This window comes from Ananas comosus, linkage group 7 (genome assembly GCF_001540865.1).
Source record: "Ananas comosus cultivar F153 linkage group 7, ASM154086v1, whole genome shotgun sequence".
In the NCBI taxonomy this organism is placed as follows: Eukaryota; Viridiplantae; Streptophyta; class Magnoliopsida; order Poales; family Bromeliaceae; genus Ananas; species Ananas comosus.
Genome location: NC_033627.1, coordinates 5,788,551 through 5,804,395, shown reverse-complemented (window position 1 = coordinate 5,804,395; position 15,845 = coordinate 5,788,551). Strand labels below are relative to the sequence as shown.

At 38.8% G+C, this 15,845-nt stretch overlaps 1 protein-coding gene across 1 annotated transcript; it reads left to right on the top strand.

Moving 5' to 3' along the window:
• LOC109713457 (protein ROOT PRIMORDIUM DEFECTIVE 1-like) lies at positions 4,436-13,819 on the top strand. The gene is made up of 5 exons (XM_020237553.1): positions 4,436-6,083; positions 12,107-12,322; positions 12,771-12,935; positions 13,088-13,155; positions 13,268-13,819. The coding sequence occupies exon 1, from the start codon at positions 4,545-4,547 to the stop codon at positions 5,769-5,771; it is 1,227 nt and encodes a 408-aa protein (XP_020093142.1). The 5' UTR covers positions 4,436-4,544; the 3' UTR covers positions 5,772-6,083; positions 12,107-12,322; positions 12,771-12,935; positions 13,088-13,155; positions 13,268-13,819.

Below are 15,845 nucleotides of genomic sequence, written 5' to 3'. Positions count from 1 at the left end.
GATGACGTGCTACGAACATCCTCACTTTGCATTCCAGTCGTAAATCCATGCCTACCCGTAGCAGTGGTCTTTCCAGATAAGAACTCAATGTCCTTATATGCAGGGAACGGTTTGTCCCTACACTTAGCATAAGCTGAATTTTCTTGTAACAATATAAAACACAATGGTCAACTGAGAAAACTATAATTATATAAAAATTAAAATTTCAAGATAATTGGTTCAACAACATACCGCTACCACTACATCCCAATCACTTAGGTCGCCTGCTGTTGGAATGTTGCGATCATAATCCCAACCCCATCCACTCTTATTAGCTAATGTTTGATACATGACGAATTGTCGCTTCAACACTTTTAGTCGATTTTGTAAATGGCTTTTAACAAAGTTTGCTTTTGTTCGCAGGTTGAAATCATGAATTATTCTTCCCCAAGCAAGTGGAGTAAAACTTCCATTGACGAAATTTCCAAGAACATGTTCTTCTGTCATCAAGTTCAACATTGCCGAATCCATGACCTTTGTCCAATTTCCAGAGCGTACTCTGGGTTTCGAGATTTCCTGACTGTGGCTTTGGAGGCTTTGGCTATCAGTTGAGGTGACATCAATAACGTTTATGTTTTGTCTTACAAAACGATGAACTTGTCTATTTTGAGGTAGCATCTGAAGTTAATCAACATATAAATAAATAAATAAATTAACAAGTCGTCGTGAAGTACAGCTTATAGTAAGTTAACATGGCTTAGAAGAAAGGGGATAATGATGATCACGGTGGCTGCAATGCGAAAAACATGCCACCCAACCATGAAGTTCTAGTTTCTTACCCATGCATCATCGTCTCATTTTATGTCAAATAAGGCATCCAACAAGGCAACAGAGAAAGCACCACCATTTCACAATACCTCCAAGATCATATGCATTGAGTACATGTTCATCAGCAGATACTGATAATTCCCAGTGTTCAGCTATATATAGAACATGGTTATTCCAGTTTTTTAACTGTGTAGAATTGATGGCAGCATATCTTTATTTTTGTCCTGCTATTTATGAACCTATATTATTGCACTTTGAATAGACCCATACAAATGATGGCCTATCCAGAGAGCCTAAATAAAATGCAATAGGAAGACAAAGAAACATAATATAAATAGCATGCAAAATTATATAAAACAACAACCTTGTCTTTCAACAATATTATTTACTATTATTTAAAGTAGGCACATTATATTACAGAAATTAAGAAAAATCTGATGGTTTACCTAAAAATCTAATTATTTAAAATCAACTATTATGAACTTTTCAGCATAATAGTTGTAAAAAATGAATAAGAAATAAAGTAATAAGACGAATCTAGTAGAAACCAAGAGAAAAGCAAGACGTAAGAGTAGATGAATTTTCGGCCATAATTAATACACTCAAACTGAAGCTTTACAATTGAAATAAAATAATAATAGGAATCAACACATAAATATAAATGGAGCAATCACTCAACATGAATGAATCGTCCTATGTATTGAATTGGTAGCTGCATAGGACTAATCCCATATGCCTCCAAACCACAATACATCTGAATTCAAAAATGCTTCACTGCTTGTTAATAGGATACATCTCGTTCCCATTCAAGGCCCAGCATTATCAAAGTTAGGCCACAAGTTACATCAAACTAGTTAAAAAAAAACCCACCTTTGTAAGATCAAGGAGCGCAAATACGATTAACTATTCAGATGAGCACAATGAAGGGTAGAGTTTCCTCAACCACAGAATTTTTGAGGGGTTTGCATCTCACCCTGGTGCATACTATTTATAGGGAAGAAGTCAGGACTTACTATGTTAGGTAGGAGAAAATAAGTGTAGTTAATGGAGACGACTCGACAACTCGAACTAACAGCAAGATCGGAGAAGATATCTTTCTGTTGTGCAGCCAAGAGAGATTGCCTTAATTAATGGCCGATCTACGCAGGGAACCGAGCTTTTGAAAACAATAGATGCGTAGGAGACATTGCTTCAGGAGTAAAAGCAAACCACTCCAATAAATAGGGTTTTGGGGCAGTGAAGAAGACGATAAATAGGGTCTTTGGGGCGGTGAAGAAGATGACGCTATCTTTGGTAGGCGCGAGGCAGTAAAAAGGAAAAAAAAAGAAATGTTCGCCTAGGGAAGAGAAGAAGAGTAGGGAGAGGGGTATAGATAGGTGCGAGGAAAAAGTAAAGAAGAATCACAAGAGGAAGAAGACGACGCAGCTTCTCGAGAAAAAGATGAAGACGAAGATGGGGCAGGTGCAAGAGTAAAGGGGCGATACGAACGAGGCAAAGCAGCAAAATAAAATAGAATTTCCCATCCCTGCCCCTGGGACAAAATCTAATTCCAGGGGTGGGGGGGAATTAATCTTAACGGGTTATTCCAGTTTTTTCTGGAATAACCCGCTTTGACCGGTATAAGCTATTCCTGTCTTTTTTTTTTGTTTGGTAGAATATATAGGATAAAATACTTTATCCTCTGGTTATTCTATTACCAAACATAGCCTTATGGTATAAAAGTGTTCTAAACCCAAAAACTGATAGCAGTGTTCTATTAAGCTTTACGAATGTTCTATTAAGTCATAAGAGGGTAAGATTGCAATGCATATGATAAAAGAGTGTTCACAACCATAAAGCTATTAAGAGTGTTCTATTAACCTTTACAATTATTCTATTATGGCATAAAAGCGTTCTAAAGCTTAAAACTGATAGCAGTGTTCTATTAAGCTTTAAAAATATTCTATTAAGTCATAAGAGGGTAAGATTGCAATGCATATATGTTCGCAACTATACATCTGATAAAAGTGTTCTATTAAGCCCTAGAAATGTTCTACTATGACAAATGAGTGTTCACAACCATAAAGCTAATAAGAGTGTTCTATTAAGCTGTAAGTATGTTCTTTTATGGCATAAGAGTGTCAGATTGTCAAGCATACATGTTTGCAAACACAAATTTTATAAGAGTGTTCTACTAAGAGTGTTCTTATAAGCTCTAAGAGTAAACCCTTTATGGCATAAGAGTGACAAATTGTAACGCATACATGCTCACAGCCAACTATACACGAATACAAACAAATTAATTATTAATACAAATATACAAGTATGCATAAGAGAATATACTAGTAACCCCAAACATATTTTCTATACCTTTCTGCATACTAGTAACGCTAAATATGTTTTCCATCATAAACTAAGCAAAATTTTATGAAATGCATGAAATATATGTGTGTTACTGTGGACGCATCTTCTAAACCCTAAACCCTAATTCTAATCATAAATACTTTATTTTTACAAATGCAATAAAAAATATAATATACCAGCAGTGTCCTAAAAATAAAATTAATCAGCTAGTCGGTGACGAAATCCGGAGCACGTAAAGACAAACCCAACCTGCAACCCTAAACCCTCAAAATATAGAATTTATATTAAATTTAAAATTTTAAATAAAAGATTATAGAAATTCAAAAATAATGCCCTGTTTGAGTTGAATCCTCTGTTCGGTTGTTGCCGAATTAGCTCCGAAATCGTTTTCAATTTTGGACGCACATGAGTGCAGGAATGAGTGACAGGTACTGGGATGAATAGGGGAGCAATTGAGAGGCAATCTCCTACCAATGGAGAGAGGCGAGGGCGAGAGACACCTTCGAGACGGCTTTGGACACGAGATGTGTGGAACGAGTGCTGCCTAACTTTTGCCCGATGGAGTTGAGTGCCCTGCCAGTGAGAGCGAGAGAAAGAGAGAGGGAAGAGCGCGAGATCAAGAGAGAGGCGAGGGAGTGAGAGAGAGAGCGAGAAACGGAGAGAGCGAGAATAAGGTGTGCGGGAGAGAGAGAGAGAGATGTGTACTAGAAGGGTATAGCTTTAGGAAGAAATAAAAAGGGGAGTGAAGTTAGCTGCTACTACTGTGCTAGTGCCCTAATATCAGCCGTTGGATCATACGGGTGTAGGATGTACACCTTTCTAAAGTAGTCTGGCTAGAGTTTTCCTATTTTATAGTTATATAATTTATTTAATTTATATTTTTATATATAAATAAATAATTATATATAATATATGTTTTTATTATTTAATTTTTAGCAAAATAAAAATATAAATGCGAGCTTAATTATTAAAAAATACATGTAAAGTTTCAATTATTAGATCAAAGTCTAATGGATAAGATTTTATAAATTTATTTTTTATATATATTTAATCTAATTTTTTTTAATTTATTGTTCGTTGGCCAGCTCGTGAGCCAGCTGGTATTCGGCTCGTTAATAAACGAGTTGAACACGAGCTAAATTTTTCGGCTCGATACTTTAACAAGCTAATTCGTGTTCTACTCGTTTAATAAACGAGCCGAACAAAAGCCAACCCAGCCCGCTCGTGTTCGTCTCGTTTACACCCCTACCTGCAAGGCTGCAACGCTGCTGGTCGTTGGCTCGGGACATTAGAACAAGCAGCAGTTTCCCCGAAGACCACTTGCAAAGTCTAAAGCCCACGTAAAACCCCCCACAAGTAAACCCCTCGATCCAGTCCTCCCTCGATCTCTTCCAATGCCGCCCACTCTCCCTCTTCACCGCCGCCGCCTCCTCCTCCCGTCCCACCACTACGGTGACCAAATCCGCACCTTCGTCGACGCCCGCGTGAAGTGGGTGCGGGACCGCGCCCTCGACCACGCCGTGGAGAAGGAAAAGCACCTCCAACCCTTCCACGCCCTCAAAGACCTCCTCCTCCTCTCCGCCGCATCCTCCTCTCCTTCTCCTTCTCCGTCTCCGTCCCTCCCCCTCTCCTCCGTCGCCGCGCGCCGCTCCGATCTCCGCCTCCCCTTCCGCGCCATCCGCTTCATCCGCCTCTTCCCCTCCGCCTTCCTCGAAGACCTCCCCTCGTCGTCGTCGTCCTCCTCTCGTCCCCACCCCGTCATCCACCGCCTCCGCTGGGACCTCGGCCTCCCCCGCGACTTCCCCCGCTCCCTCCTCCCCGACTACCCCGACTTCTTCCGCCTCGCCCCCGCCCGCGCCAACGCCAACGCCCTCGACCTCGAGCTCGTCTGCTACAGCCGCGACCTCGCCGTCTCTGCCATGGAGCGCTACGCCGCCCGCACGGGGGGCTACACCAAGGGCGCCCCCCTCCCCTTCCCCCTCCACTTCTCCCGCGGCTTTGACCTCGAGAAGAAGGTCCGGAATTGGCTCGACGAGTGGCAGAAGCTCCCCTACATCTCCCCCTACGAGAACGCCTCCCACCTCCCCCCGAAGAGCGACCTCGCGGAGAAATGGACGGTCGGGGTGCTCCATGAGGTGCTCAGCTTGCTGATTAGCAAGAAGACCGAGAAGGAGAACTTGGTTCTATTGGGAGAGCATCTAGGGCTTCCGCCGGGATTCCGGAAGGTGATCGCCCACCACCCGGGGATATTCTACGTATCGAATAAGCTCAGGACGCAGACCGTGGTGCTCAGAGAGGCCTACCGTAGGGATCTCCTGGTGGAGAAGCATCCCGTGATGGGGTTGCGGTATCAGTACATTCATCTCATGCATATGGGCAAGGAGGCTGCTGGCAAGAAGAAGGATCAGAAATCACGGAGGGTCGCCGCACCGGTTGCTGGAGCTGATGGCGGAGTTGGTGATAAAGATGAAGAGGATGAGGATTATGATGATGATGATGATGATGAAGATGATGATGAGGAAGGGGAAGAAGAGTTGTCGCCTGGTTCTCGCATTTATTCGGAGGATGAGGAGAGTGACGATGAAGATGGAAATGATCTTAGCTACTCTAGTAGGACGTGAAGTGTTTTGTCTTCATAGAGGATTGATATTGAAAGCCGTAATGAGCACAGAAACCGTGACAATTCCGCCCCCCTTTTTTTCATCTGGACTGAACGATCTGTGCTCGAGTTACAAAGGTGCAGAGCATCATCAAAATGGGATCCACCTTTGATTCTTCAAAGGCGCATCCACTTATTGGAGAATGGATAATAAGAGGATCAAGTTTGCACCTGGTCGAATTTCAACTCAATCATTCAACCGAGCAAGTTGTGCCTGGTGGATGTGCTAAGCATACCTGAAAGATCATGCGATGGGTTATTATTAGCATGTCAGGTATCATAACTTATTATTGTAGTACATCAAGCAGTTATTGCAATGTTTGATTGCTTTTGCTTTCTTTTTGTCAGATGAAGTTCCTTTGTTTGAGTTTCATTAAACATTCTTAAAGTAAACCATATGTTTTTACCTGCAATACCTTATCGTAACAACACAATTAGTTAAAAGAGGTTGGGATGGCGAAATGAAACAGCTGGCACGATCTTAACACCTCAGAGCCAGAAGAGTATGTAGTTGGCAATCTCAAATATACGTGGAAGATTGATCTTTTAGGAGCTGGTCTGGAAGCAATCTTACATATAATCGAATGCTGCTTTAGGAAAACACACGCTGCTAAGATATAACATATCTTACATATAATCGAATCCTGTTTTAGGGAAACACACGCTGCTATGATATAGCAGATAGAATAAAAATACGATGCGAGGTGATCTAATCCATCTCATGCATATAGGCATCTTTTGTGGTTGAATTTTCCTGTGCAAGAGAGTAGATACTATTGATGCTTATTAGCTAATCTGTAGGAGCAAACGTACCAAAGTGAAAAGCTTACAAGGTTGAATTTCCTATGAAGGAGCATATTTTATGCAGAAGAAATAGATATGCAATATGATGTTGCAGCAAACATAATTTCTTTCAGTTATCGTCACCTCCCTGGTTGTTGTTATCACCACAGACCTTAGGATCGGCCTTCATTTGATCTTCTGCTTCGTCATTATCTCCAGTGTTGTACACTTGTGAACTCACCACCTGACCATACAAGTTTTTGTCCTTAAGATTTCCCGTGGCAAAGGAGATAAAAAGAAGAATCGATGCACTATTTATATAGTTTAAAAGTTGCAATAAATTAGGGATCATATAGAAAAGCAACTCGGCCTGCGATATATAGCATAAAAAAATAAATAAATAATTAAACCACCTCAAGGCTATAGTTTTGTAGATTACCCATCCAAGAGGTACTGCTGCTAGACGTATTGTGGAGAAGAGTTTCGACGTGGAACAAGAGACACTTCATGGACCTCTTTGTACCCAGAATCTTGCTTGTGATCATTGTTCCTTTTGATCCCTTCGAGGATTCAAAGTATTGAAGTGAAGAGGCAAAAGATATCAAGGGATATTTACGGACATATATCACACCCAAGGTCAAGGTTTTAAGTGCCCGTCGGCACGGGCCGTATCTATCGTGCCATACCGTGCCAACAAGATACCGGCATGATACAGATCCCATGCCGATGGCATAATTCAAAACCCTCTATTCTTTAAATTAGTAAGTAATTTCCTCAATAAAGTTCAAAAGATGTGATAAAAAGACATAATAAATAGTTAGAATATTTTGTTGCTAAAGAAAATAAATATTTCATGTTATTATGTGTCGGCACACAAGAATTTTTTTGACCAGCACGTATCGCCACGGCTCTGCATGCACCGTGCTGGCAAGTTTCCGGCACGACCCCGTGCTACGACACTTAAATATTTGCCCAAGGTTTTAAGTGCCTGTTGGCACGGGACATATCCACCGTGCCGTACCGTGCCGTCCCGTGTCAACAAGATACCGGCACGATACAGACCCTGTGCCGACGGCACAGCTTAAAACTCTCTATTCTTTAAATTAGTAAGTAATTTTCTCAATAAAGTTTAAAAGATGCGATAAAAAGACATAATAAATAGTTAGAATATTTTGTTGCTAAAGAAAATAAATATTTCATGCTATTATGTGTCGGCACACAAGATTTTTTTTTTATCAGCACGCATCGGCATGGCTCGACACGCATCGTGCCGTACCGTGCCGGTAAGTTTTCGGCACGACCCCGTGCCACGGCACTTAAATTCTTGATCACACCCCTACAAAAGAATCTATTAAATGAATGTCCCCAGCAAAATCTGAATTACATATATGCACTTCGAAAAACAAGGATTTTCAAACAAACATATGCTCGTCCTCATAGATATGAGACTACAAAAAGTACTGTAGTACAATGCAAACTTCCCCAATGAATCAGACGATTCCTGAACTTAAAATAAGGGCAACTTTGTAGGAGACTGCATTTTCATGTTTATACATATGAAAAATCTGATTTTATGGGGGTATATAAGTTATTAGAAGATTTTGCAGGGAGATAGGTATAAAAGCCAAAACTATTAAATCATCACAAAGCGGCATGTGAAATACTTAGAACAGAGAGTTTGTATTATTCTTGTGCTTACTGAACTTGACCTGCGGAGTACTTTAATTCTGGTATAAAGTATATTTATAAGATACTGCAGAAGCATTAAGGGAAGGCACGTTTACCATTTGGATTACACTGTAAGCGTGCACCTCAAAGTGTGATTGTAAGAAGTCAAAGGTTGCAAATAGAATTATTTTATCAGCATGATCTGACAAATCATCTGGAACAGCTTGCCGAGTACTTTTCAGTAAACCTTTAAGGAAAATATCAACAAATTTTCTTCCGTATTTGACTGCCGTAGTGCTATAGCATGCACGGCGACCTGAATCGTAAGAACATATAAGAAACATGACAGCACACCTTGTCATTCAACGTAAAACTAGTTCACATATGATCGAATTGCATCTGCGAGTCAAGATAGTTGAGTTAAACAGTATGAAAAAAAAAATCGTAGAACTTGAAAATAGTGGGGCAAAATTCTCTTTATAGTTACTGACCATTTATTGAGTTGCTGACTATATATCCTCTATATATCGTATTTAATGCATCAAACACCACAGAAAAGAAGTGTATAAGCCTATACATTTGTATTTATACTTATTATATGTAGATTGAGGCTCTATCTGTTGTTATGCTATATTAACTGCAGAGTTAGGAGATGGGTTTGCATCTGTAGTCTAATAGGATACTAACTACATTGCTGCGGAAGGGTGCTAAAAATATATTATTCAAGATTTCTGCAGTGTGTGAACTTTGCAAATGTTTATGAAAAATCAGCATCTTGTTGTGAACTTTGCACATACTTACTAGAGATATGACAGCGTTTACTGATTTGTGGAATTTCATCAGCACTTCTTCTATAGTTTCTCTCTGATTTTAATCTGTACTTCGAAATAATTTCCTTGACCTACAAAATAGAAGAAACATGAAATACACAATGTCACAATTGCGCAATTGAAGGATTACTGTAGCTTCTCTGTGATCTGTCATCTGAGAGGTCACTTAGCTCTATAAATTATCATCTTGCTTACAATACTAGGATTTCTTTCATCCTGCAATATAAAAAACATATCAGTTTCCTGATCGAAGGAGGAAAAAATTTTAAATAATGATTTATCATAATAAAGTGCTATGACAAACGCACAAAACGGAAACAAAATGGCGAATACGAAACACTCAAACCACAAGCAGAAAATAAAGATAACACACAGATTTACGTGGAAAACCCTTTGCAGGGAAAAAATCACGGGCGAGGGAGGAGAGAACTTCACTATCGAAACGAAAGGGAATACAATGTTCTTCAGATTACAACCAACCACGATCTCACGCCTCTAGGGCAAAAAAAAACGAAAAAGAAAATTTATAACGGGTTTCGGATCCGATCCGTACCGCGGGGGGCTCCACCCCCCGCACCCCTTGGCGAATGTCAGCGATGGGCTATGGGATACGGGCTCGGGCCGACAGGCCTGAGCCCTCCGCTACTCACCACAGATATTCATTTTCCCTTCACAAAATTGTTTTCCAAATTGGTCGCACCGCGAAGCTGTCGGCGAGTCGAAAACCCAAACTTGAGTCGATAATCAATTTCGAGTCACATCTAACATAAAAGAATGTGCAGTACTTACTAGTACATGGGACCATGTGAGAAACATGGAAGGGCATAAAGTTGGAAAGTCATGGCAAGCTTCATGTGTGCTTATAGTTCTGCATGATGGGACCAAAAACATGAAAGAATGTCCTGAAAGGTAGCGTTTTAACTTTCACTTCATAAGCTATAAAGTGCTTGATCTTGTCGAGATACTTAATAACGTTGGATTTCTACCAAGACTCTTAACAAAGGAGGTTTGATTTAAACAAATTATCTAGGTACTTGAAATTGAAGTAGAAAAATATTTGGTAACTCAGATCGATAATCTGCAAAACAAGCAAAAGTCACTTGGTTTGCAATCACCTAAGGGCTGAGCCACTGAGGCAATATTGAACAAGCTAGTTCATCAAGTTGATTTAAAGCAGATTCACAAATTTTTAAGGTATACTTGCAGTATATATTGTATGAGATCACCATGAAGATAAGAAAAAGGAATTGTTCTTTAGACATGCAAGGAGGGGTCTAATTTTACTTAAGAATTTGCATGCAGTGATTCTGCAGCAAGTAGTAGTCTTTGGGCAAGCAGGCAGAAATTGTTTAGTTGGAGGTTCTAAAAATCAAATTTGTTGTGTATATCTTGAAGATGGTACAGATGCAATGGTAGCTGGAATAGGTACCAAATATCAGAGCCTGGTAGTAAAATAGGTTGTGAGAATCTATCCTCGCTAATATTGAGGTAGTTCATCATCCTGTTTTATCTATACTAGATTCATTTATTGCATCTGCCAAATTGATGCAGCAAATAAATCTCGTTTTATTTTCAAATGCAATTTTCTTTTATTTTGTAGGTTCGTGTTTGATTCGGACTTAAATCATTTAGTTTTAGTTGATTTGGCTTAACTCAAACCCTTTTCTCCAATAAACAAAGAAACAATCCCAAAAAGACCTTTAGAATTCCAAAAAAAAAAAAGACCTTTGAAATTCCTAAAAATTGCTTCGTTTTCTATGCATGATTCTTGGGTGACCGTGTTGTGTTGAAAACGAAAAGACAATAATTTATTATCGGAGGGCTCTTAACACTATAAATACATGGTTCTTGAAGCCTTAAGAGATAATTTTGGATGAATAGAAAATTCTACTCTCACTCTTACCCTTGGTGTTCTACTTCCCGGTGAGATCATTGACACTTCTTCCTTGCGCCGAGATCGTCTTCTTCCTCGACTTGATCGTTGTTGCTTCTTCCTCGTGACAAGATCGGCTTCTACTTCTACCCCTCATTTTCTTCCAAGTTACTACCTCATCTTCTTCTTTCCTGTTGCCGAAGTTCTACCCGTGGTGTACCGCTCTCCTCGTCGATCGTGGATTCCCCGCAATCGTGTGAACGGTGCACTTTTTGTATCTCTCTTCTCCTGATATCCTATTATCCCCTTTCAATCTAGCCTTCAACCATTACCAACCATATTTGCCAAACAACCAAACCTAAAGCTTTAAGTCCGATAAAGTCGAATTCACCTTTTGGAACTATTATATGTATTTTCAGTTGGTTATTATTATCTCATATATCGAAGGTTTATCATCATCTTAGTATTGCTTCAATTCGATTTTAATTTTTCGTCTTGCTGAAATTTTTGCTTCCTTACTTTAATTATAGTAAAGTTCGCCGGAATCGATAAATTGAACCTAGTTTATTTCAAGAAATATCTTTAAACAAAAGCAAACTTGAAAATTCAATTTTGGCAACCTCTCGGTTTGCATCACAAATTTCGAAAGAAAAGAATATTCTGTTCATTTCTCTGATGCAGGCCATGCAAATTGGTGTAAGCATTATATTGTTCCCAATCTCTTCCTACATATGGATTTCTACATCCATGATTTTGTGCAAATATACACGTAAGTTTGCTCTATTCACTTTCCTGGTTTTGTAGAATAAACTATTCTTTTTGTTAAGAAACTATACTTAAGTCTTTTTCTTATGGTCTCTAGTTTTAATTCTGTGTGCTGCATGCTGATCAACCGTTGTTTTCCAAGTTGAATTCTGTACGGCTTTGCATGCTAAACAAAGAACGCTCCCCTGAAACTCTCATATGTATACAGTGTGTTGGTTGTGATTCATTTCATCTCCAACGGCATGAAAGGATTGTTTCTAACATAGTGTTTTAACTAAAGTGATTCATCTTCCATGTATGGTAATTGCTTAGCATATCTGTTAACATTGGTGTCCACTTAAATGTTTTAATTTCTTTATTTTTTATTCATTTGTGAAGAATAATAGTGTGAATTCTGCTTCGGGTTTTGGTCCTGTTGTTCCTCAAAGAGTGCACTCATTGTGGGAAGAAACTTCAACATGGACAGTCCAATCTGGTCAGCTCCTATGCATGACGGAGAATGGGTGCTTTCTAATTTTATCAAATGTTGAAGCCATGAAACAAAGAAATCCTGCATATGACAAGATAACTTCTGTACTGACGATGATATTATAGGTATTGTCCTTATTGTCATTCATCAGGGATAACTCTACGAGCATGGATTTATTGTTTTTTCATGGACATATGTACATCTGTCACTGTATCTATGTGTGTATTCTAGTAGGCCATATAAAAGCTTAATTGCTTACATCTATACCCTTTTTCATACAAAGAATATATATCGATAGATGATTTTGCTGGGATATATTTGTAAATGCCTGTTCTTTTTTTCCCTGCCAAAAAAATGCGTAGTAATGTAAACAGTGCTCCACGTGGCTGCCAAACTGTCTCGCATATGATTATGCTTTTCTTATTTTGTGATTGTGAGGTAAACATTGAAATAGCAATTGTTAGAACCATTATTTATTTCGGTATTTACCTTTCTCCCACCTGAAATATCTGCGCTTTTAATATGGTACTATATTGATTTACGGGAGTTACACGATGTTCCTCTCTTTTCCAGTCGCCAGAACTTATGCGCGACTTTGAAGTGTACATCCCCTTCTGCAGTTATATTCCGCTCTGCTGTGGTAAATGCTGGTTATCGCATCTTAGGCAGCCATGTGAATCCACTTGGTTCAAATCTGATTCTCCCTCTGATGTCATTTGGGACATAATGCGCTGCTGGGTACTAAACTCTCTTCCTCTATTCTTTCCATTTGTCTTGCTGGGAATTGGTTAAACTAGGAAGAGAAAAACTTCTTTCTTTCCATTTTCTGATATAATTGGTGGATAGCATTATACTATGATTTTCTCTCATTAATTTCATGTTTTTTGTAGGTTAAAAGCCATCCGGTTAGAGCACAGCCACCAGATCATTCAGGGACAGTGATCCTTTCCAGCTGCAAGTATGTTCTGATCTGAAAATCTTCATTACGCTCTTCTTTTTTGTTCCTGTTTGTTTGAGACTATTTTGGAAAATGATTTTTCTTTTTTTTGGTGGGTGTATGACCATGGCAGGCAAATTTTGCCCAGGTGGTTGTATCTTTGAGCAAAGCCAAAGCCAAGAAGGTGAAGAGATTAGGTCTCGAAGGTTAGGACCTGACGCTAAATCACCAGCAAGCACTCCTCTCTCTTGGGCCCAAAGATTCTCACCGGCTTTCCTAACAGTGCAGAGGAAAAATGTAGCAGCATTGGCGCAAGAAGTTAATGATACGCATGTCGCAAAGCGCCAGAAGACTGATGATTTAGTCAACAAGCGAGCCATGATTGTGTGGTATGCAAATGGAATGTGATGTTGTGTTTTAGCTATGTTCCACTATCGGCAGTCCGTGAGCTTATTGTGAGAAGTTATGTTGTCACTCGGTTTCACGTTGTGGTGTATTCACGGGCCTCGTGAAATTGCAGGGCTTGTTGATGGTCGTTTTTGATCAAGCAAGGTTGTCTTAACCAACATTTTATTTGGTAATTTTCCGCAAGAAAGATGTAAATTCTTTTCCTAGACTAACCGAAAAGGAGATTGGAGCTTTTTAGTTGTGCCCTTCATGGTTTTATAATATTGTTTTCTGAATACTGAAATTCTTATATGCTTTTTTTCTTTTTCCTATCGGTTTTCAAGGTTTCCAATTTTGTTTCTTGAAATAGTGCCTTTTAAAGGTGAAAAAGAAGCAATTCACACTAGAAATTTGCGGCAAGCCCCCAAAGTCTTGATGTGCGAGGCACCCTTGTCGTCTAGGCAGGAAGTTCCATCGGTGTACAAGAAGCCGGTGGAAAATAAGGAAGACGTGTGTTGGAAATGCCTCGCGAATAGTGGGCCACTGTACAGGTCACCAATTATTGGATTTTATTAGATTTTTGGTGATTTAAAATTTGTTAGGCCTCTTGGGCAATTCAATACTTAATGAGCCTTGCCTGGGAGCCTAACTAAAGTTTTCATATGAGAGGTTTAGTCACACATTGGAAACGAAAAGGTGTTGTTGGTATTTATATATTTCTTTATTTTCAAGCTAGTTGCTTGGGAGAATATGAGAGTTATATTCTCGTTTAAACGTACACACGCATGCACGGCACGAGCACGAGCCGGGCCGGGCGTGCAGCTACGCGTGTGCGCGGTTTATACACTCGGTTTATTTTATTTTATTTTTATTTTTTCGGGTTTATTTTTATCCTAATCCGTATTCCGTATAATTTTAGGCTTATCTTGTTCTACACGGATTTAAAGCGTTGAAGCAAAATTCTTGCCTCGGTTATATATATATTGGAAACCCTATCTACCTCGTCTTTTCTTGTTTTCTCCTAATCCTAATCAGTATCCCGTATAATCTTAGACTTATCTTGTTCTACACGGATTTAACGCGTTGAATCAAGATTCTTGCCTTAGTTATATATATTGGATGAGGTTGCATGAGTTCAACAAGAACCTAGGCATATCTAAGAGCAAAACCTTATCTACCTCGCCTTTTCTTATTTTCTCGCCATTGATCTTTTGCTAGATTTGAAGCTCATTGGGTTTGTCTTGCGCTATCTTGAAAGCGTGCCGACGGGGTGGAACGTGGTTGTTGTATCGCTCGAAATAATTGCCGAAAAGCCTCTACATGCCTCGATCCACATGCCTTTTCTAATCCTTTTCTTTACAGTATTTGCCATTTAATTTCTTTCTCGGAATTTTTCTAAAATTGGTATTAAACTTTCTACTTGTTTTTAAAGAATATTTTAATAAAAGATGAGAAAGATTTTCAACAATCTAGAAGCGAAATTAATTTATTCCTTCTGTTTCTTTTATTATAGTAATTAAAATATTTCTTTTTTATAAATCAATATATATATATATTATTATATATATTTAATATATATATAGTCAGCTATGCCGTCCTTGTAAAACACCAAACACTTGGTGTGTGAGTTTTTTACGTTAGATTTACTTCTTCGCCATTTTCAACCATTAGATGATAACTATTAAAGCCAACTACCACTCAACCCTAGGCGGCCGCCCACAGCGATCCTAACTGCATTATTCTTTAATCCAATAGGCTAAAAATCTACGCAGCACCAATTTTTTTTATATATATATATATATATATTATTTATAGTATTATATATATATATATATATGCTTGTGCTACTAGTGCTACTATACTCTTATGGGTATAGTCCCCTTTTGTACTCATAAGTTTCTAACCATTAAATGAAGAGATGTGCGTTAAGGATGATAGTGGTTTCCGATTAGGACGGTCAAAAACTTATGAGTACAAAGAAGACTATACTCATAAGAGTATAGTAGCCGGACTACACATATATATAGTTGAGCTAGAATACTATCGATAGCAAACGAGCTCCGTTGCCACCCATTTGTTTTCAATGATGGAGCATCCAAATCGATGATCGGCACCGTTGAACATGATCTATACCACTTGAGATGTTTAGAAATCAAATTTTATACATTTTCGATATTATTCTCTTATCCATCGAGTGGACACAAAAATGAATGGTTGAAAATGAATATTCTTTAAAAACTTATGATAGGAGTCTTGTAATCAAGATCAAGAGTATAGATCTTGTTTTAAATAGTTTAAAGAATTTTCTAACAAAAATTTAATTG

Excerpts from the sequence above, each read along its gene's own strand:
- LOC109713457 (XM_020237553.1), top strand. The coding sequence starts at position 4,545 with ATGCCGCCCACTCTCCCTCTTCACCGCCGCCGCCTCCTCCTCCCGTCC.